The 20,247-nt window shown below is 59.8% G+C and overlaps 2 protein-coding genes across 6 annotated transcripts in view; both read left to right on the top strand.

The window, feature by feature from the left end:
* Positions 1-5,546, top strand: part of PAK4 (p21 (RAC1) activated kinase 4) — a 45,412-nt gene extending 39,866 nt beyond the window's left edge. For all 5 annotated transcript variants that reach the window (XM_045532055.1, XM_045532057.1, XM_045532054.1 and 2 more), the window contains 5 exons: positions 757-890; positions 1,174-1,300; positions 2,398-2,523; positions 3,837-3,971; positions 4,589-5,546. In XM_045532055.1, coding sequence (XP_045388011.1) covers positions 757-890; positions 1,174-1,300; positions 2,398-2,523; positions 3,837-3,971; positions 4,589-4,744 — 678 coding nt within the window. In that variant the 3' untranslated portion in view covers positions 4,745-5,546. The remainder of the gene's footprint in view (positions 1-756; positions 891-1,173; positions 1,301-2,397; positions 2,524-3,836; positions 3,972-4,588) is intronic.
* Positions 5,547-14,794: 9,248 nt separating this feature from the next.
* On the top strand, positions 14,795-17,811 carry NCCRP1 (NCCRP1, F-box associated domain containing). Its single transcript, XM_045532053.1, has 6 exons — positions 14,795-15,119; positions 15,648-15,710; positions 15,798-15,849; positions 16,657-16,752; positions 17,411-17,549; positions 17,671-17,811. The coding sequence occupies exons 1-6, from the start codon at positions 14,795-14,797 to the stop codon at positions 17,809-17,811; spliced, it is 816 nt and encodes a 271-aa protein (XP_045388009.1).
* Positions 17,812-20,247: the final 2,436 nt, after the last annotated feature.

The raw sequence follows: 20,247 nt of genomic DNA, 5'->3' as shown, positions 1-20,247 counted from the left end.
TGCAGCCCCGTGGCTCTCACTGGGGGCCTTGCCCGGCCTGCCCTCTGGGGCGTCCCCCTGGCACTCCTCCCCCCACAGCCAAAGGGCTTTTCCTGCCACATCGGCCCTTCTCATCTGGCGTCCATCTAGGCACTTCGTTTTGTTCAGCTTCTGGCTTTGGCTCTTGGTGGCCTCTTTGCCAAGGAACTTGGTACAAAGTCAGACTCCTGGTTTCTTCCCCGAGAGGAATCTCTGTTGCTGAAGTCCCCAGGGGACATCAGGCCTGGGGGTTGTCCAGGCACCGGTCCCTGCCTCCTTGTCCCTCATCTCAGCACTTCCTGTACTGACGGTGCCGTAGCCTGTCCCCCGGCCAAACTGCAGCGCTCCAGCTGCACCGTGAACTTCTCCTAACCCTGAGTTCTTCGTCCCCCCCACACGCACCTTCTCTTTCAACCTCGACTTGCTGTCCCCGTCTCAGCCCTGCGCTCGGACACCCTCCTCCCCTATCACTCTGCCAACACCAGCCTGATCTTCAGGGCTACTTAGAGACCAGCCCAGGACTGGGCCGAGATCGGAGTGTCCACGGGTGGGGTGCACCCCCAGAAAGGCGGCAGGCCTCACACCCTGCTTGGCTTTGGCAGGGAGGGCGGGCCGTCCAGGTGACCCTGAGGAGCGAAAGTGAGAGGTGGGCCGTGGCTGGGCCGGAGAGGGAGGCAGGGGGCCTGCTGTGGCTCGGTCTGAGGGTGGGGGCTTGGCGCTGACCCGGCCCCCCCGCAGGTGGTGATCATGCGGGACTACCAGCACGAGAACGTGGTGGAGATGTACAACAGCTACCTGGTGGGGGATGAGCTCTGGGTGGTGATGGAGTTCCTGGAAGGAGGCGCCCTCACTGACATCGTCACCCACACCAGGTACCGCAGGGCAGCTGGACCCTCCCCAGAGTGGACTAAGTCCCCTCCAGACCCCTTGGGCTGGGGCCATGTCTGCTCCGAGCCAGCCGCGCTGTCCCCTGGGATTGGTCACGTCTTCTTAGATTCCTACCCCTAAGGCAGGTCTGTGTGTCCTGCCCCCCACCCACGACTCTCCAGAGTGGGGTCATGTCATCTCAGGTTCCCCCTACCCGAGGCAGGGCTGTGTCCCCACAGACCCTGGGGTCCTGTCTGCCCAGCTGCTCACTCCCCACCCCCCACGCAGGATGAACGAGGAGCAGATCGCTGCCGTGTGCCTGGCCGTGCTGCAGGCCCTGTCTGTGCTCCACGCCCAGGGCGTCATCCACCGGGACATCAAGAGCGACTCGATCCTGCTGACCCATGACGGCAGGGTGAGGAGGCGGGTGACTGTCCCCTCTCCCCAGGCTCCTGTGTTAGGGTGGCAGGCTCCGCTCCCCCGTTGAGTGGCTGGAGGAGCAGTAAGTCTATGTATTCCTTACAGAACAGTCCAGGGTCAGGGGTCCAGGTCAGTGGGGGCTCTGTGCCGCGGGAGGGGCAGGCTGGCGGGGGCTCTGCCATTAGCACAACATGCTGGGGGCTGTAGTCCAGCCCTGGGCCCCGAGGGGACAGGTTCGGGCAGACAGACGCAGCTTTCAGCCACATTTCTCCCTCCGCTGAAGGCCAGCTCCTGGCCCAGCACCTGGGTGGGCTGTGGACGCCGGTCCTCGCTCATATTCTGGACCGAGGGTCTGAATTGGGGGCCCTGGATGAGCCTTTCAGTGCCCAGAGCTTGTGTTTATAATCCGAGGGGGACAGGATTTTTTATGAGAAGGCCCTTGACTTTCACTAAATTCTTGAAGAAGTTGGCGATTCTGCCCCTCCGCCAAGGAAAGTTAGGCCCCAGCTGTCGGTGGAGGCAGAGGGGACAGCTCTGTCTCGCTGAGCGTCCGTGGACATCCAAGGGTGTCTACAGACAGATGTGTTTTGGGGAACATCTGTGAGCCACCTGAAATCGTGTGCACACTGCATGGGCGTGTATTCTGGGGGCAGGAAGACCCACGGATGTCCTCAAGAGTCTGAAAGGGGCCCATGGTTCAAAAAAAAGGTGTAAATCCTTGGTTCTGGGGACCTGGTTGTTGTAGAGGCAGGCGTGGTGAGCTGAAGACTCGCCGCCTTCAGGGAGGCAGGGCTGGGCCTGGCCTTTCCGAGCCTTTGGTCTCTGCAGGACTCAGGCCACTTCCCCCAAGAACTGCAGGACAGCTGGTGGCTCCTTGCAGAGCCTGTGAGGGCCCATGATGTGATCTGGGGAGGTGACATGACTGAGGGCCCTGCAGGCAGGTGGTGCAGCTCCAGCGGGCTGGCTCCAGAGCCAGCTCCAAGCCCTCGGCTGCACGTCGTGTCTGAAGCAAGGGATTAAACAGGTGGGCACCTCTGCTCGCCCTTACCCCGGGCCAGCACCTCTGACACTGCTGCCTCTGCCCTGCCCCAGGTGAAGCTGTCAGACTTCGGCTTCTGTGCCCAGGTGAGCAAGGAGGTGCCACGGAGGAAGTCACTGGTCGGCACGCCGTACTGGATGGCCCCGGAGCTCATCTCCCGGCTTCCCTATGGGCCCGAGGTGAGCCCAGAGGTGGCCTGGTTGTCCCGCTGTCAGCACAGGTTTACACTGTCGTGGCCCAGAACAGCCACGTGCTGGGGTGAGGCGGGGCTCAGTCTGGGGAACGGTTGCCAGGGATGGTTTCATGGAAGAGGAGGTAGGCACGCATGCATGCACGCACGGACGCACACGCATTTATTCATTCATTCCTTCCTGATTGAATTCTAGTTCTGGGGCAGGCCAAATGATTGACAGAAGGGACAAAATACTGAGCAGAAGTGGCCACAGGCCCTGCTGACAGCCTGGTGCAGAGGCCACAGACTGGCAGGCTTCTGGCTGGTGCTGCCTAAAGATGCCCTTGCAAACATTTTAAAATGAGACTCACACGTAGAAGCCCGAATTTCCATCTCCTGTTGCAAAGCCAGGAGATCCGGCCACGTGGAGGCCAGGTTCCCACGTGTCAGCAGCAGCAGTGCTGAGGGCCTGCTCTGTGGAAACGGCGGCGCCTTCGTCCTGGCCGCAGTCCCCACCCATCCCCGGTGCCTGCTCTGAGGCCCCTGGCCCTGAGGATTCCTCCACCAGTCGGTGGGTCAACAGGACTTGGCCCTTGGCCATGAGAAAGGCGCCCTGGGAACATGTCATGGGCGATCTCAGGCTGGAACGAGGTCACATGGGGGAGAGAGGCCGATGTGAGACTCTGAGGGGACATCTCAGTCAGGACTGCCTATGAGGGACAGAGACCCAACTCACAGATTCAGCAAAACATGAAAGCCGGTCCCCAGAATGGTGACGTTCGGGGTGGACAGGCTTCAGGCACAGTCGGCCTCGTCTCTTTTCCTCAGTGCTGTCTGCGGTCGGGCAGGCGCTTGCTGCGCTTGGGAGAGTCTCCTGCCCCAGCTGCCCCAGCTGCCCCGCGGCGGGCGCAGGTTCCCGGGTTGACTCTGACTGGCTCAGCTTGGCTCACGTGCTGTTCCTGAGCTGATCCCTGTGTCCCAGCTGTGGAGCTGAGGCCGCCTGGGTCACAGACCCACTGCTGGATGCTGCACGACCACCTGATGGCGGGGGTGGGGTTGGGGGTGGGGGCTCTCACCAGAGGAAGCGGCTGTGCGGTTGGCAGAAAGAAGGGAGGAGTGGCTATTGGGTGGGCGACAGCCCCTGGGGGCTCCCTGGAGGAGGAGTGTGTGGGGTCTGGCTGGCTGGGTGTCCAAGAGGACGTCTTGGGCCCAGGGACTCCAGAAGCAAAGAGGCAAAGGCAGAAGAGGGGGCACCTCTCCCTGGCTCCCCCCAGGACTGACTGCCCTTCGCACTCAGCCCTGCCGTCCCTCCCACCCCAGGTGGACATCTGGTCACTGGGAGTCATGGTGATCGAGATGGTGGATGGGGAGCCTCCCTACTTCAACGAGCCGCCCCTCAAAGCCATGAAGATGATTCGGGACAACCTGCCCCCCCGACTGAAGAACCTGCACAAGGTGGGTCCCGCCCGGCAGGCAGGCAGTGCTCCTCAGGGGGCACCGGGCAGAGCGCGGGGGTGGCCGACACTCGCACCTCGGTGGGCCGGGGACGGCGCTGTGTGCCCCCCACCCCCGGGCCTCGCATGTCTGCAGACAGGCTTATGTGGGGACTGAGCAGCCGAGACGGCAGCGCCCGCGGGTCCCCTGTGCCCTGGCCACCCACAGAGGTTGTGCTGAGGTTGGCCTGGCCGATGGCTGAGCACACGCGTAGCCAGGTCCTGGGCCTGCCCTGCCGCAGATAGATCTGGGCGGTTAGAGGTAGCAGGCGGGACGAGGCCTTCCTGGCAGAGGACCCTCCTGATGGGAAAGGGACCCCCAGGGCCCAGCTGGTGCCAGCTCCTTGCCAAACCACAAGAGTGGGGAGGAAATGAAATTCAGGGGCCTTTGGGTTTGTCAGTGTCGCCGGAGCCAAGCTCTAGACACCCAAGCTCTTTGTCCCCTCCCCGGGCAGTAGGTGCCCGTGGCCCATCTGATGGAAGAGGAAATTGCGGCCCACGGCAAGTGACAAGTGAGGCTGGTCCTCAGACCCAGTGCCAGGGACCCTCTGCCCCTGACCTCCCCCTGCCTCCCCACAGGTGTCACCATCCCTGAAGGGCTTCCTGGACCGCCTGCTGGTCCGTGATCCTGCCCAGCGGGCCACGGCGGCCGAGCTGCTGAAGCACCCGTTCCTGGCCAAGGCAGGGCCGCCCTCCAGCATCGTGCCCCTCATGCGCCAGAACCGCACCAGATGAGGCCCGGTGCCTGCCCTGAACCAAAGAGCCCCTTGGTTGCCCCAGCCCTGCCAAGGCCAGTAGGGGTCAGCCCCCGCTCCTCCCAGCCCGGGAGACACTCCGTGTGGCACCACCCTCTTTGCTGGGGCGGGACATGGGACCCTACTACTGAACTCTGGTTTTGATTTTATGACTTTTAAAAAATCACAGTGACTCATGGGAGTGAGATTCCCAGGACCTCCCTACCCTCTGGGACGGGCCCCCTCTGTGTTCTTCTGTCTCCAGGAAGGACAGGCGGCCCTCCCATCACTGGAAATCTGCAGCGGGGGTTGCTGGGGTGGAGAGAACACTATGAAAGAGGTGCGAGTGTGTGCGTGCAAGTGTGTGTGCGTGTGCGTGCACGCCGAGGGTCCAGTTGCTCTGTCCTCCAGCCTGCACGTGGGTGTCCCTGACACCTTGCCTGACATCCAGCCCCCGCTCCCCCTGAGCCATTGTGGGGGTCGATCATGAATGTCCGAAGAGTGGCCTTTTCCTGTAGCCCTGCCCACCTCTCTGGATGGGACACAGGGGCTGGGGCCTCCCACCCACCCCAGCCTCTGCAGCAAATGACTACTGCACCTGGACAGCCTCCTCTTTTCTAGAAGTCTATTTATATTGTCATTTTGTAACACTCAAGCCCCTGCCCCCACCTGGGGACAGATGGCCCCTGTCCTTTGGGGCTGCGCTGGAAACAGAACTGCTGCCTGAAGAATCAGGTTCCTGCACGGCCAGCCCCGCCCCGCCCACCCCGAGTTAGTTTTACAATTAAAACATTGTCTTGTTTTGTGCGTGTGGTGTGTCGGGGCCCTGCCTGGCCATCTTGGGCAGGAACTTGGGGGGAGGTGGTCTGGAGTGGGAAAGAGGCCTGGCTGCCCCCGCATCCAGGGTGGGCGGGCAGATGGTGAGTTCTGGTCCCCACGGCCGGTAACGGCTCACCCCACTCCCCGGATGAGGGCAGGACTGGCCCCCGCCCTGGAAGCTGCCAGCTTACCCGAGTCCATGAGCCATGGTGACCAGTTCACCAAATCTGTGATTTCCTGGAAACTTTTAAAGGTGTGTGGTGGGTGGGAATGGACCCTTGAAAATTACGTTAGTAAATTGGCCATGTGGCAAATTGGTCCGTGGGCAGATGGGCTTTGGGGGGATTAACTGGGGCTGACTGACCGGGAGCTGCAACTTGAGAGACACTCGCAAACCCAGGTGCCTGGGGGTGCAGTGATGGGGAAGGAATCTGGCCCACACGAGGTGACAACACTGTATCTGCATCCCAGGCACATCCTGCCGCTCGGGCCCTGCCGGGCTGCACTTCCTGCGCCCTCCCCAGCACCCAGGGGTGGGCAGAGGCAGCAGCAGCCTCCTGTGGGTGCAGCTGGGAGAACGAGGAGTGAGCCTCCATCTCCTGCGCCGCCTGGGCGTCACTGGCACTGAGAGCCCAGCCTGGTCGCGTTGGTGGGAAGCAGGGGGCGAGGGCGGAGATTCTGGATTAGCCCAGGCCTGCCGCCCTCGCCGGTCCCAGGACCCCCCCCATAGGTCCTGACCCCCCAGGAGTCTGGGCACTGTGTCTTGGCAGGGCCTGTGCCAAGGGCACACACGACCTGGACAGATCATCGCAGATTAAACAGCAGTGCAGGCAGCCCTCGCTCTGTAGGAATGCGTCTGAGGCCTGGGTGACGTGGATACATTGCTGGGAAAAAAATATGCCAAAGTTGGCAGAAAAACATACAGAAAACAAGAGACCAAGATAACACAACCCCCTACACACACCCAAAAATAAAAAGCTTCGGGCTTGAACACTTAGAAATGGGATCTACCAAACTGAGGGAGTCGGTCATTCCCACCTTGTGCAAGTTGTTCCAGAAAGTAAGAAAAGACAGCCCAGCTCATTCTAAGAGGATGAGGTTCCAAAACCAGATAAAGGCAGTGAAGACTGGAACATTACAGAGACGTCGGCTCCGGGGCATCCCCTTAGGAGGTGCCCGTTCCCAGTGAGGAAACAGGCTCAGAGACGGCAAGTCACTTGCTCAGTCGTATCTGCCTGACCCCATAGCGTCTGTGCTGCTTTGGGCGCCTTAGGTCACTCAGTGCGGTTTAAAGAGCTGGCCTTGGGTGGCATAGTGGCTGCTGCTCGAGGCCCCAGCGCTGCCTCCTGCTGCTGTTGCCCGAGCAGAAGGGGTTCCCACGGGAGCAGTCAGTGGCGGGTCAGGAAAACAGGCCCCTCTAGTCGTCTCGAACGGGGGAGGGGCAGATTTAACACAGGCGGCTGGTTAGTTAAAAGCCAGGTACCCAGCGATCATTGAAGGCGCCAGAGCAGAGTGGCTCCTTCCAGCTCCCTACCCTGCGCTCTCACTCGAGTGCCTCCTGCAGGCAGAGCATTACTGACCCTGCCGGCAAGGGAGTCTGCAGAGCAGTTTTTCAGGCGGAACAGGGAAGCGCTTAGAAGGGCAAGTGTGGACCACACGGCAGCCGAGTGGCACTAGAGGACCCGCTTTGTTCAAATGTAATTGACCAGACACGGCACTCCAGGGGAAGGAATGTGAACTCACCGGGACAGGAGGTGTATGTGGGTGACGGTTAGACCCACAGGCCGGGAGGGACAGCCAGGGATGCGTTAGCCTATAGGGCAGAGGTGTTGGGGTCTCAGAGACCCAAAGCGAGTGATTTAAGCAGGTCAGGACAGGGGCTCCCGAAGTGTGGTTCCCAGACCAGCAGCACCGCTGGGAACTTGACGTGTGAATTCCTGGGCCCCACCCCTGTCTGAATCAGAACCTGGTGGGGCCCAGCAATCTGCATTTTAACGAGCCCTCGAGGGCATTCTGATGCCTGCTCAGGTGTGGGAACCCCTGAGGTCCACAAGCGTCCTCTGTGAAAGGCCAGGACGTGTGGGACTGGGCCCTCTCCAGTCGTCAGCATCCCAGGTCCTTCCACCTTGTTCCTTCACCCTGGGACCCCTGCCTCTCCCGCGTGGCGTAAAGTGACTCATCACACCAAGAGGGGCGCGGGGAGAGGAGGGCACCCCCTCCTAAGGACCTGACCCGGCGGTTTCACCATTACTTCACTGGCCAGAGCTGAGTCACGCAGCCGCACCCGCGGCCAGGGAGGTTGGGAAACGGAGTCTCTATTCGGGGCGGCCGTGTGTCTAACTCCAAATTCCAGTCGTGATTCTCCACCCCTGCTGTTCGCTACACTTGCGCGGCTTCCCTGGAAATTCTGATTTAATGACAGAACAGAGAGCCCGGAAGCAGAGGCAGATGTATGCGGGAGCTTCATCTATGATAAGGGCAGCCCCACGAATCCAAGGGGGAAAGAGATTGTTTAATAATAGTGCTGGCGAAATTGGTTCATTTCTGGAGAAAAAACTAAATCCCTACCTAATGCCACAACAAAAAGGAAGCGTAGATCTGTGCTGTCCAGTACAGTGGTCGCTAGCCGAGTGTGGATGTTTGATTTTAAATTAAAGTGAAATAAAATTAAGCAGACGGTCCCTCAGTTGCACTAGCCACATTTTCACGCTCAGCTGCCACACGTGGTCAGTGGCTACTGATTGGGCAGTACAGATACTGGACGTTCCCGTTATCTCGGTTCTATTGGACACTTTCTCTAGATGGATAAGGATCTAACTGTGCAAGGTGAAGTGTAAAGTTGATGACCTGGGGCCAAGAAGGGCTTTTTAAACAAAACTCCAAAGGCACACATTAGAACGAAAAAAATAAAGGTGGTTGTACTGAAATCAATAATTTTTCTTTGTAATAGGTTTCAGAATGGGAGAAAATATTTCCAGAGTCTTATACTGACTTTTTTTTGTTTTGAGATAGGGTCTCTATCTCCAAGGCAATGCAGTGACATCATCATAACTCACTGCAACCTCAAACTCCTGGGCTCAAGCGATCCTCCTGCCTCCTCCTGCCTCAGCCTCCCGAGTAGCTGGGACTACAGGCACATACCACCACGCCCAGCTAACTTTTCTATTTTTTGTAGAGAAGGATCTTGCTCATGTTCAGGCTGATCTTGAACTCCTGGCCTTAAGCCATCCTCCTGTCTCAGCCTCCCAGAGTGCTAGGATTACAGGTGTGAGCCACCAGGCCTAGCCAAGACATCTTCTTAACAAGAAAAAGAGAGCAACCCTAACAGGAAAGTGGGCAAAGGACATGAACAGGCTACTTAGAGGAGAAGGAACTGAAAGGCCAGTGAGGGTATCCCAGTTGCTGAGCTGTCAGAGGCAGATGGAAACAGTGAGGTGCCATTTTACACTCTGGGTCTGATAAAAGCTAAGAAGTCTGGCTTAGTCAAATTAAGTACTGCACCTATAAACATCTCCCGATAATTACAATAGTCACCTGAGGGAGAGTGACCGAGGACGTTCCCTGGAGCATTATCTGTAGGGCAGGAGCTGGAGGCAGCCTGCATGCATGGCCACCCCAGGGGAGCGGGTGGCTAACAGAGGGGAGCACCCTAAGGATTCCTGTGCAGACGCCAGGACTCACGGACCAAGTATGCCCCCAAGGAGGGGCCTCAAACCAGTGAGACACAGAGAAAGTAAAAATGGATCTGTCATACAAAGCTGGGTGTATAAATTACAAATTATAGACCTAAAACAATGGTTCTCATTTGCAAGGCCAAAGAAAGGGACCATTTACGTATTAGAATGGCTACCCGTGGGCAGGGGGGAAGGAAAGGAAAGGATGAGTGAACAGCAGAATAAAGGCCTTGAAGGCCACGCTGAGGCTTTGCTGTCTAGGCAAAGGGCAACCTCCTTTGGTGTGGATTGGGGCCTGGGCGCAGATATTTGAGATAAAAATGATCTAGGTGATTCCAACATGCAGCCAGGACTGAGAACGGTACATGTCGGGGGCCACCCAGCAGTTTGTGTGCCACAGGAAGTCGTCATTGACCCCCAGATTCATGTCTGCCTCCTGCAAACACACCACAATTTACCAGGAAGGCCCATTTCCCAGGTGCAGAGACTGAGGCCCACAGAGGGAAAGGGCCTTGCCCACGGTCACGAGACCTAGGCAAGTGTGGGTCCCTCATCAGCCTTCTGTGCACCAGGCCCTGGGCGGGCAGTGAGGCTGCGTGTGAGCAGAACAGATCCCGCCCAGGCCTCACCTGGTCCAGGAGTCTGGACTCAGATGTCCCTGAGGCTAGGCAGGCGACGTCATCGTAATCGAAGCGGGTGAGTGCTGCTCTGTAAGGTGGCCCACCCAGCCCTTCGAAGGGCAGTCCCTTTGTGTCTCACTTTGCACCGATATTAGCAAAATGTGCACATCCTCGTGCATCTTGCTTTTTCCCGCCTAACAACGTATGTCTTGGTGGTTGCTCTCTGGAGGCGCATAAAAAGCAACGGGATGAACCAGGGGTGGATTTATCTACCGCACTTGTGCGTCCCCTGCTCCCTCAAGCACCCCTGGGCTCCCACCTACTCTCTGCCCTAGGTCAAGCCTTCGGGATCTCAGACCCTCCCTGGATCCTTCCCTGGCTCTGGTCAACCCCACCCCTGGCTCTAAGTCCCTCTCTCTTTCTGTCTCCAAGCCTCAGTCTCTCGACCTCTCAGTCTGTTTTCTCTGTTTATCTCTTTGCTTTCTCTGTCTCTGTCTTTATCTTTGTCTCTTTCTGAATCCTTCCCTCCCTCCCTCCTCTCTGCCACTCTCCCACCTCCCCCCTTCTGCCCTGCCTCACTCCTGCCTCTCTGTCGCCCCCTGCAGGGAGCAGCTGGCTCACCGCCCCCTCCAGCTCACAAACCTCTGTGGTTCCCATCGGGGCAGGCGGCACCCAACCCAGCCCACCTTTCTCCCACCCCCAGCCCTCCTGGCCTGGCTGCACTTTCCCACCCCCTCCAGCCCTGGTGCAGAACCCAGGGTCTGCTCCCCTGAGCCCCAGGTGCTCCCCCTGCAGGACGCCCGCCCTACTCTCTCCAGCAGCAGGCCTGGGTCCCGGGATGCGCTGGCTCCCAGGGGTGACACTGGTTTTGCAGCCGGAGCTGTGGGAGGTTGGACATGGTGCCTCAACTAGGCAGAGCCTCTTCCTTCTGCCACGGGGCCTGGCCTTCTCGCCGTCCCTGCCCAGCAAGCAGAGCAACAGTCCGTGTCAGCCCCGAGCTGGGGACAAACAATAAACAGACCTGCCCAGGCCCTGCCCCGGTGCGGCTGAGGCTCCGGCACAGTGAGACAGCTATGCCCAAGCGGGCCTGTTCCACGTACTCAGCTGGATTTACAAATCATACCAGGCGCAAGAAAGAAAGGGCAGGGTGTGGCCACAGAGACTGGCAGGGGCGGGAAACTCACCTGGCCTGGGGAGGGCCCCGGTCGCTTTCTGTGTCCCAGGAGAGAACAATCACCAAGCTGTATTGTCGGGTAGGAAAGCAAGAAGGGCGTGTGCATCAGGACGTGTGAGTGGAGCCGAATCCCCAGAACCTGTAAATGCTACTTTATTTGGAAAAAGGGTCTTTGCAGATATGATTACGTTAGGGGCCCTGAGTTGAGGACATCACCTCAGATCATCTGGGTGGACTCTGAATTCCATGACAAGTGTCCCTGGCCCGTCACTGGCTCCATCCTGTCTTCTTCCCGAGGGTGCTGCATCTTGTCATGAGCAGGATTTGGAGCTCTGGGATGCAGAGAGGAGGAGCCGTACTGAGGGGGATTGGGACCAACTCACAGGTGACTTAGAAACTGGGCTGAAAACTAAAACCTGATCTGAGACTTCTCGGTGCCACGCAGCAATTTCAGGACAGGGAGGCTTGGCCTAAAGGCTGCAGAGGTGGATCGTGCTGGTAGCCAAGTACCAGCACACAGAGCTTGGACCCTAACCCAAGCCACCCTCCCCGGGGACACTCATCCAGCCCAGCACACAGACTCTGGGGCCAGACTGCTGGGGCTTAAACTTCCAAGCTGTGTGACCCTGGGCATGACGTCACTTCACCTCTCTGTGCCTCAGTTTTTGGATCTGCAAAGTGGGTTTAATAACAGCACCTACCTTGGAGGTACGCATAGAACAGAGCCTGGCACACAGTAAGTGCCCCATAATTGCTGTCGTCTCTGTTGTTTTCATCTTATGAGTTCCTTGGCTTCCCAGATCTGCTGGGTCATAGGGTGGGAGTATGCTCAGTTTCATAAGAAATCGCCAAATCCTTTTCCAAAGCGGTCACACCACTGCTCAAGCCTTTACCGTTGCATGATACATGACATGTGGCTTTTGGGGACAGGTGCTGTGTTGGTCATGCAGGCCTTGGCCTGTTTGGAAAATCACCTGTTGGAGGCTGAGTCCCCATGCTGGGGCCTTGGCTGCTGGTGGAGAGAGGGGAAGTTTGGGATCTAAAGTTAAAATCCGCTTGGCTTTGCAGGGCTCCAGTCGTGCCCCTGGATCCCTCAGGTTTAAGAAAAAGGGTTTCTCGTAGATTCCGGAGCCCATCGCAGAGGGACTGAATCTAATTCCTGGGGATGGGACTTAGAAACACACATTTTTAATAAGCTCCCAGGGTGAATGTGACCGGTCTTCAAGTCTGGGAACCACTGAGTGTGGGGACACAGGTGAGAGGGAAGGCCACACTGGCAGAGGAACTGTCATAAGTAATAGCCCAGGATGCTCGCCTGTAATCCTAGCACTCTGGGAGGCCGAGGTGGGAGGATTGCTTGAGGTCAGGAGTTTGAGACCAGCGTGAGCCAGAGTGACTGACACTCCATCTCTACTAAAAATAAGAAAAAATTAGCCAAGTGTGGTGGCACATGCCTGTAATCCCAGCTACTCAGGAGACTGAGGCAGGAGGATCACTTGAGCCCAGGAGTTTGAGGCTGCAGTGAGCTATGATGATGCCACCGCACTCTAGCCTGGGCAACAGAGTAAGACATTGTCTCAAAAAAAAAAAAAGATGCCAACAGGAGAGAACAGGTCATAGGGGCAGGGACCAGAAACCAGGCCCTTGAATGCTGGTGAAAGAGCTGGGATTTTCTCCTGAGGGAGGGCACTGGGGAGTCATGGAAGGTTTAGGTGGGGGAGTACCTGGTTGGGTTTGGGCTTTAGTACAACCCCTCTGGCTGTTGTGTGTGTGTGTGTGTGTGTGTGTGTGTGTGTGTGTGTGTGTGTGTAGGGGGAGGAGTGGAACTCATGTGGGTGAGGCACCCAGAAGAGGCGATGTGAAAACCACGGCCAGGTAGGGGGTGGCAGAGGAGGGCGTCACCCCCCCACCCCCTGCAGCCTGCTCACTGCCCTCCTTCCCGCTCTCCTCTGGCTCCTCCCGCCCCGCCCCGCCCTGGATTCCGACCTGGGAGCAGCTCTGGCTGCACAGACGCCCCTCCTGCTCCCCATGGCGGTGATGGGTCCGAGACAGGTGGGCGGGCGGCCAGTTCGGCGTGGGCTTGTGGGCTTGCGGTGGCCGGGGCAGTGTCTGGTGGTGTGTTGTGTTGTGGGCTCTGCCAGTGTTTGTCTGGGAATCTGCTGGGGACCTCCGGGTGCGGTGGGGCTACACATCACGGGCGTGAGCTGGTTTGCCCCCTCCCAAGGGTCCCCCTGCCCCGTGGCCATTGTTCCTCCTGGCTTGCCTTAGTCCCCTGGTCTGTAGTGGAGATGCTGTTACCTCCTCCCACCTCTGCAGGGCTGTGAGGTTTGACGGGTTCAAGACAGACCTTCAGTAAGTGTAACCACCAGCTCCTGTCTGCTTCCGTGTGGGTCAGTCCTCCCGGGAGCGATTTAATCTGTGTCCCTGTGTATCTTACCCGAGACTCCGTGTGTGAGTGTGTCCCACTCACCATGTGCCACCTGTGCAACCTTGGGTGAGTTACTAGACCTCTCTACACCTCTGTTTCCTCATCTGCAAAATGGGCACGACAGTGGTGTCTACTTCCCGGGGTGGATGCGGAGATGGAATTAATCACTCTGCCTAATGGACTTAGCAAAACACCTGGCACGCAGGCAGCCCTCAATTACCTGCGCATTGTCACGGAGTGTCTGAGCATGTGGGGGCAGGAAGTGCCCTTGGGAGCTTGTGGCGATATCTGGGACAGAATGAGGCAAGGCCTGGGAGGGTGGCCTCTGTTTCCACATCTGTAAAATGGGCACAGCGTTACCGTGGGTAAGACCTGTACCGGAGCACACGGGGCCAGCACGCACAGCTACACACACACGTGTGCTGATTCCTTCCCTTTCCCTGTAAAACGCTGATCGTAGCGGCGCCCACCTCCCCATCTTTGCTAGGAGGGTGGAACTACCTTGGGACAGACCTGGAAAGCATCGCTGTGGCGCACATTGACAATCTGGGCGCAGTCAGTGCCCGCGCTTACCTGGGTCAGGTGAAGGATGTGGCCATGGGCAGGAAGTGGCTGTGGGCATCTGGCCCTACAGGTTCCTCTGCACCCCTCCTCCTCCGCACCTCCTGCCCCCATTGCCGCACACCCCACTCCAGCCCTCCCCACGACCTCTGAGGGAGGAGGCTCCGGCAGCCCACCTGCCCCCGCCCAGGAAGGGGTGCAGGCACCCAGAAGCCCAGCTGGGGCTACTGCTATCTCCCTGCCTCCCTGGGGCCCCCCCATCTCTGGGGCACCCCATCTCTGCTTCCAGGTCTCTCTCTGCTCTCCTCACCTTGGTTTCTAGGACAGAAAATGTCGGGTCCCGAAGAGGTGTCCTAGGTGAGGGCAGAGGAGGAAGTGGCGGAGGCAAGACCTCCCCTCTCCAGCCCTCCGATGCCCCCCAGAGTGAGAAGGGGGGAGGGAGGGAGGGGAGGTCTTCATTAACCAACTTCTCAGTCCTGCCCGACCTGAGCGAGGGGGTTGGGCCTCATTACCGAGCGCAGAGCGGGGCAGCAGCCTGGGTCCTCAGCCCCCCCAGGAAATTTGAGGGAGGAAGTCTGGGGACCTAAAGAGGGGTCTGCGGGAGGAGGGGTGGGGGCCCGGGCTCCGGAGTTCGAGGGAGGAGGACCTGAGAGCCCAGATCCTCCCCCTACCACGCCCCTCTCTTAAACGCCAGCTGGGGCACCCTGCCCCTTCCTGCTCCCAGTTAACCCCGAGCCCTGCAAAACCGGGGACAGTCGCTCAGACCCGACTACGGATGGCGGAGGTGCCGGACGATCGCGCTCCCGGTGGCGGGACGGAGGCTGACGGGCCGGCGAGCCCCCAGAAGCCGCCGCCCTCGCCACCGTCGCCGCCCCCACTGCCGTCGTCGCCACCTCTGCCCTCGCAGACGTCGCCCGCGGCCCCGGAGACCCCCGTGCTCCCCCAGCTCGAGCCGTCCGAGGCCTACGCCCGGCAACTGCTGCTGGAGGAGTGGGGGCCCCTGGGCAGGGGCCTGGAGCTGCCCCCGAGCCTCACCTGGAAGGTGCTCCTCCTGCGGCGGCCGCTCTACCGCAACCTGCTGCGCTCGCCCAACCCCGAAGGTGCCTGGAGCACTCTGCAGGCACCACCCAGACCCTCTGTCTCTTCATCTGTCCGTCTCTCTTTCCTTGTCTCTCCGTCTCTGTCTCTTCATTTCTCTACACCCCTCTCTCTCTCCTTTTCTGTCATTGTGCCTGTCTCCCTGCGTCTCTGTGTCCCACCTTGCATCTCCGTTGTACCTCTGTCTCTGTGTCATACGTCTTCGTCTCTCCCTGCATCTCTGTCTCACCCCTGCATCTATCTCTCCCTCTCACCGGCTCCTGCCTGTGTTTCTGTTGCTTTTGCTGAGTCCCTCTTTTTGTCCCTCTGTCTCAGCTCACTACAACCCCCCTTGCCCCTTGGCAGCATCGGTCCCCACCCCCCAGGACGTTCTCCCGGTTCTCTCCCCGGGGCCCTGACTCACTCACCCCAGGCCCGGCAGCTCTGGCTCGGCACAGGTTGCGGCCCTTCCAGTGCAGCCCCGCGGGTAGGGAGTGGGGGAGGGTGGGGTCTGGGCGCTGGCCTGAGGGCCCCTCACCTGTGCATTGCAGGCATCAACATTTATGAGCCAGCGCCCCCTACTGGTCCCACCCAGCGACCCCTGGAGACTCTGGGTGAGCGCTCGGGGGGGCCGGGGAGCTCAGGGTGGGGGGTGGCCTCCAGGATGGGGTGTTCCAACCCTTTGCCCCTCCACCTGCCAGGCAATTTCCGAGGATGGCACATTAGAACTGAAATGCTCCAGAAGGACCTAAGGTGAGTCGCCGGGGCCAGTGTGGCCTGTGTGTCACTGTGGGACCTAGTTTCCTGCTCTGTAAACAGGGTTAGTCACGGGAGAGGATGCTTGTGAAACACACAGAGTCCGGCTGAGCGGGGTTGGCACACAGCAGCTGCTCAGTAAACAGCAGCTATTATTGTTACTGCTGTTATTATTTTCAGCCCCTTTCCCTGGGAGGGGACGAGCCACCCAGGCTGCCACTTGTCCTCCACCGACCCAAGCCCTGCTGCCTCTGCATGGCGGATGAGGCAGTGTAACTCGGTACTCGAGTCACACACGCCCAGGTTTGGACCCTGGTTCTGCCACTTCTTTGTGGCTTGACCTTGGGCAAGTCTCCATTGTTTTTTTTTTTTTTTTTTTTTTTGGCTTTCTTTCAAAATATTCAGGGAGTGCACATGTTTTAGGTCACATAGATCATTTTTGTAATGCTTGAGTCCTGGCTATAGGTGTGCCTGTCACCCAAATAGTGTTCGTGGTGCCCATTAGGTTGGTTTACTCCCCCCCCAAGTTGCTTTCCACTGAGTTTTACCCCCCTAAGTCTCCATCTTGGGCCTCAGTTTCCTCATCTGCAACACGGGGTTCAGAACGCATCACCCTCAGAGAGGCTCGTGGGACCCAAGACTGTAGAGTGCTGAGGGCCCCTGTGTGTGTGTGGGGGGGAGACTCCTGCTATCGCCGAGAGCACTAAGACCAGGGCTCCCTGCTCCCTGGAGCCAGACCCCCCCGGGGGACCTCCAAGGATCCCAGCGGATCCGCACCCCACCTCTCCCGTCCCCTGTTCGCAGCTGGACGGTGAAGCAGCAGTGTGTGGACCTTCTGGCCGAGGGCCTGTGGGAGGAGCTGCTTGATGACGAGCAGCCGGACATCACGGTCATGGACTGGTGCGTGCCCCGCCCCGCCAGGTCGGCCCCTCTGTCACGCAGGGCTCCCCAGAGCCCCAGCCCTGCCCGTGCTCCCTGGGCCCCGAGCTCCTCCCCAAGACCTTCCTGGTGCTGCAGGGTCCAGCTCTGCCTCCACTCCGGCCCCTTCAGGTGTTGAAATGTGCTAGGCCTCTTACATCTCTGAGGTTTGCTGAGGCTGTTCCCTTTCCCTTGGATGCCTGTCGCTCCCTGTGTTCCCAAGACTAATTCCTGCCTATAGGAGTCATTGACACATGGCTCTGCCAGGAAGGCTTCCCTGACTGCCCCCTGCTGGGTCAGGTGCATTCGCTCCAGTGCCCTGTGCCCCCATCCTCCCTGACCCCTGTACATGTGCCCCGTCATCCCCCAACCCCTCTGCCCTTGTCCCCCCATTCCGGCCCTGGCCATTTCTGGCTGTCACTGCAAGGTGACATGTCTGCCTCCCTCACTGGACCATGAATCCCATGGGGCCAGGCTGTGGGGCTCTCTTGGTCACTGCTGTGTTGCCAGCACCACCCAGCCCAGGGCTGTGCACAGAGGGGGCGCCAGTGAGTGTCTGTTGAATGGGGAATGGGGCCAGAGGTTGGGGCTGGGTTGTTGAGACCTCGGTGGCAACTAAAGGCCTGGACCCCACCTCCAGGTTCGAGGACAGCCGGCTTGAGGCCTGCGTCTATGAGCTGCACGTGTGGCTGCTGGCAGCGGACCGCCGCACGGTCATCGCGCAGCACCATGTGGCCCCGCGGACCTCTGGGAGAGGCCCCCCAGGCCGCTGGGTGCAGGTGAGACTCCCTGTCCCAGTCCCCACCCCCAGACATGTGTTTGTTTCCCAAGACCTTGGGGGTGGGGGAGCAGGTTTGTGGGCCCCTGTAAGGACCTCTCCCTAACCCCGGTGCTGCACAGGTGTCCCACGTGTTCCGCCACTATGGCTCTGGCGTGCGCTTCATCCACTTCCTGCACAAGACCAAGAACCGCATGGTGCCCGGCGGCCTGCAAAGGACAAGGGTGACCGACTCCTCCGTGTCCGTGCAGCTCAGGGAGTGACTGGCCAAGCCCGTGCCTGTCCTGACCCCACAGCACCGCCCGACCTTAGCTCTGCCATGTCCCTTAGCTCCCGCACGGCCCCTCACGCCACCTCCTCGGCCCCTCAATCCTGCCCGGCCCTGGGCTTCTCATCTTCCTTGAGCGTCCAACTCTTTGGCATTTCCCCTGCACTCCCCGAGCCCCACGAGGGCAGGGGCCACTCCCTGCAAACCCGGTGCCCGGCACATAGCAGGTGCTCAGTAAATCTCTGCTGAGCCAACGAATAAATACACGTGCCCAGGGATGCTGGGCACATCTCGGTTTCTGCTCCGTAGAGCTTCACTCAGTTCCTATCCCACCCGTACACCCTCTAGCCTTGACCCTCCAGCACCTTTAACACTGTGCACCTTTTGCCTCAACCTTGGCTCTGATCTCCTCACACATCCCCAGTGGATGGACTCTCAGCGTCACCACCTCGCTCTTCTCCCATCTCTCTGGACTCACAGAATCTCCCCTAATCCCCCTCCTGCCTCCAGCTGCTCCCAGTTGTCATTGCCCCAGAGCTGTCCCCACACCTCTCCTCCCAGGACCCTTTGTGTCTCTTCTCCAGTGCCCCCAGTGCCCCTGAACCCAGGTATCCATCAAGGTCCCTCACTTGTGAGGGCGGTGGGGGACATATATTGCAACCGGAACAGAACAGAAATAGCAAATCTGAACTAAAGTGGCCTCCCTGTGTGGGGGAGGGGTCATTGAAAGTATTTGACACCTGTATGTGTCCTGGGCTGCAGCCAGATCACTGTAGGGCCCCTGGCCCTCCCCTGGGGCAAAGTCCTACAAGGCCCCCTGCTGTCCCATGCAGGAATCAGAGGGTGTCTGGAGGCTCCTGGGACACTAGAACAGCTCAGGCAAGGGTTGTTTACAAAAAAGGGTGGGAAGCATTTCTACACTGAACAATCAGCCAGCCGTCCCTGCACATGCCACACCTATGTCCCTCTGTGGATTCGTGTCTTGTACGCGTCTAAAACTGCGTCCGAATCTATGGTGTGTCCCCATCCACAGCATTGTCCTAAGTATGAGCTGACCCAGGCCTGACCACCCTGCTCTCTCCCCCATTCCACCTGGTCCTGGGTGGAGTTGGGTCCCAAGTACAAGCGGATGGCAGGAGGGGACAACTTCACAAGGGCTGTATTTCAGGGAAGTGGTGGGGCAGGCAGAAAGCTACTCCTCTTGGGTCTTGGGACGTGCAGCAGACCCCAGGGACAGGCCAGTCGAGGGGCTCGGTGCTGTGCGGAGGGTGCAGGTGAGGGAACCGCAAAGCCTCAGGAGCACCTGCAACACGATACAGATTTCCCATCAGGGGATGCCAGGAGCTCGGAGATCCAGGTGTGGTGGGCTCTAGAAGCCTGAGGCTGGGTCGGGGGCTGGGGGATCTCAAACTGAGGCTCCAAGTTCAGAAATTGGGGGTCTTGGCCTGGGAGAGTTTGGGGTTTGGAGCTCTTGGGGGACAGGAAGAGCTGGATGGGTTTTGGGGGTGCCACAGCTGGACCTACGGTCCCAGGGCCTATGAGCTTGGATACCAGTGCAGCGTGGGCTCAGGGCCCTCCCGGGTTGGGTCTGGGGGCTGTGGCACTGGTTTTAGAGGCTGATTTGGAGGGTCCAGGTGGGTGGGGAACATGAAGGCCAGGCTGGTCCTAGAATTAAGCCTGGGGTCTTGGGTTCTGGGTCAGTTTTAGAGTCTGGAAATCCCAGAGTTGGGTCCGGGAGCTTTCAGATCTCATCCCCGGGCCGGGGATGACTTTGGTTCTGGGGGCTCCGAGGTAAGGGGGTTGCTGAGCCCCCGTGCCCAGAGTTAGCTTCCCTGGGGGTGCAGCCAGGTGGGGATTCCGGCAGTGGGGCGGCTGCTCCCAGAAAGGAGGCTGGGGGCTTCGGTCAGCGTCCGAGCCTGGGGAGCCCAGAGCCCGTGCTGAGAGGCGGGAGGGGCAGGGGCTGCAGGCGGGGTGGGGCTGGGCGCTGGGGGTGCGGAGCAGGAGGACCTGGTTTGGGTGCGGGGTCTGAGCTGGGGGCCTCCAGGGCTGCTTCTAGGGAGCTCAGGGGTGGTGGGTCCGGGGGGCGGGGTCTTAGCGGAGGTGATGGGGGCCTGGGGACGGGCGGGCACCTGCAGTGGGGCGCGGAGATGGCGTTGGACCGGTGCCCCTCCAGGCGCGGGTGGGCGCCCGCCGAGAACTTGCGCGTCTTGCCGCTCTTGCAGCGGAGGGACCACACGGTGAGGTCGCGGCGCGGGGCCACCACGAGCGAGGGGGCGGTGTCCGCCCAGCTGGAGGGCAGGTAGGGCAGGTCGCCGCCCGGCTGCAGCGACAGTTCGGCGCCCGCGCAGCAGTTGTCGCAGTAGGGGTCGCTCTTGTCGTAGAGCTTGGCGCACGTGCGCGTCCCGTCCTCTTTCTCGAGGTCGGCGGGCGC

This window comes from Lemur catta, chromosome 19 (genome assembly GCF_020740605.2).
Source record: "Lemur catta isolate mLemCat1 chromosome 19, mLemCat1.pri, whole genome shotgun sequence".
Classification (NCBI taxonomy): Eukaryota; Metazoa; Chordata; class Mammalia; order Primates; family Lemuridae; genus Lemur; species Lemur catta.
The sequence above is the reverse complement of the archived record's forward strand: the minus strand, read 5'-3'. Positions and strand labels throughout refer to the sequence as shown.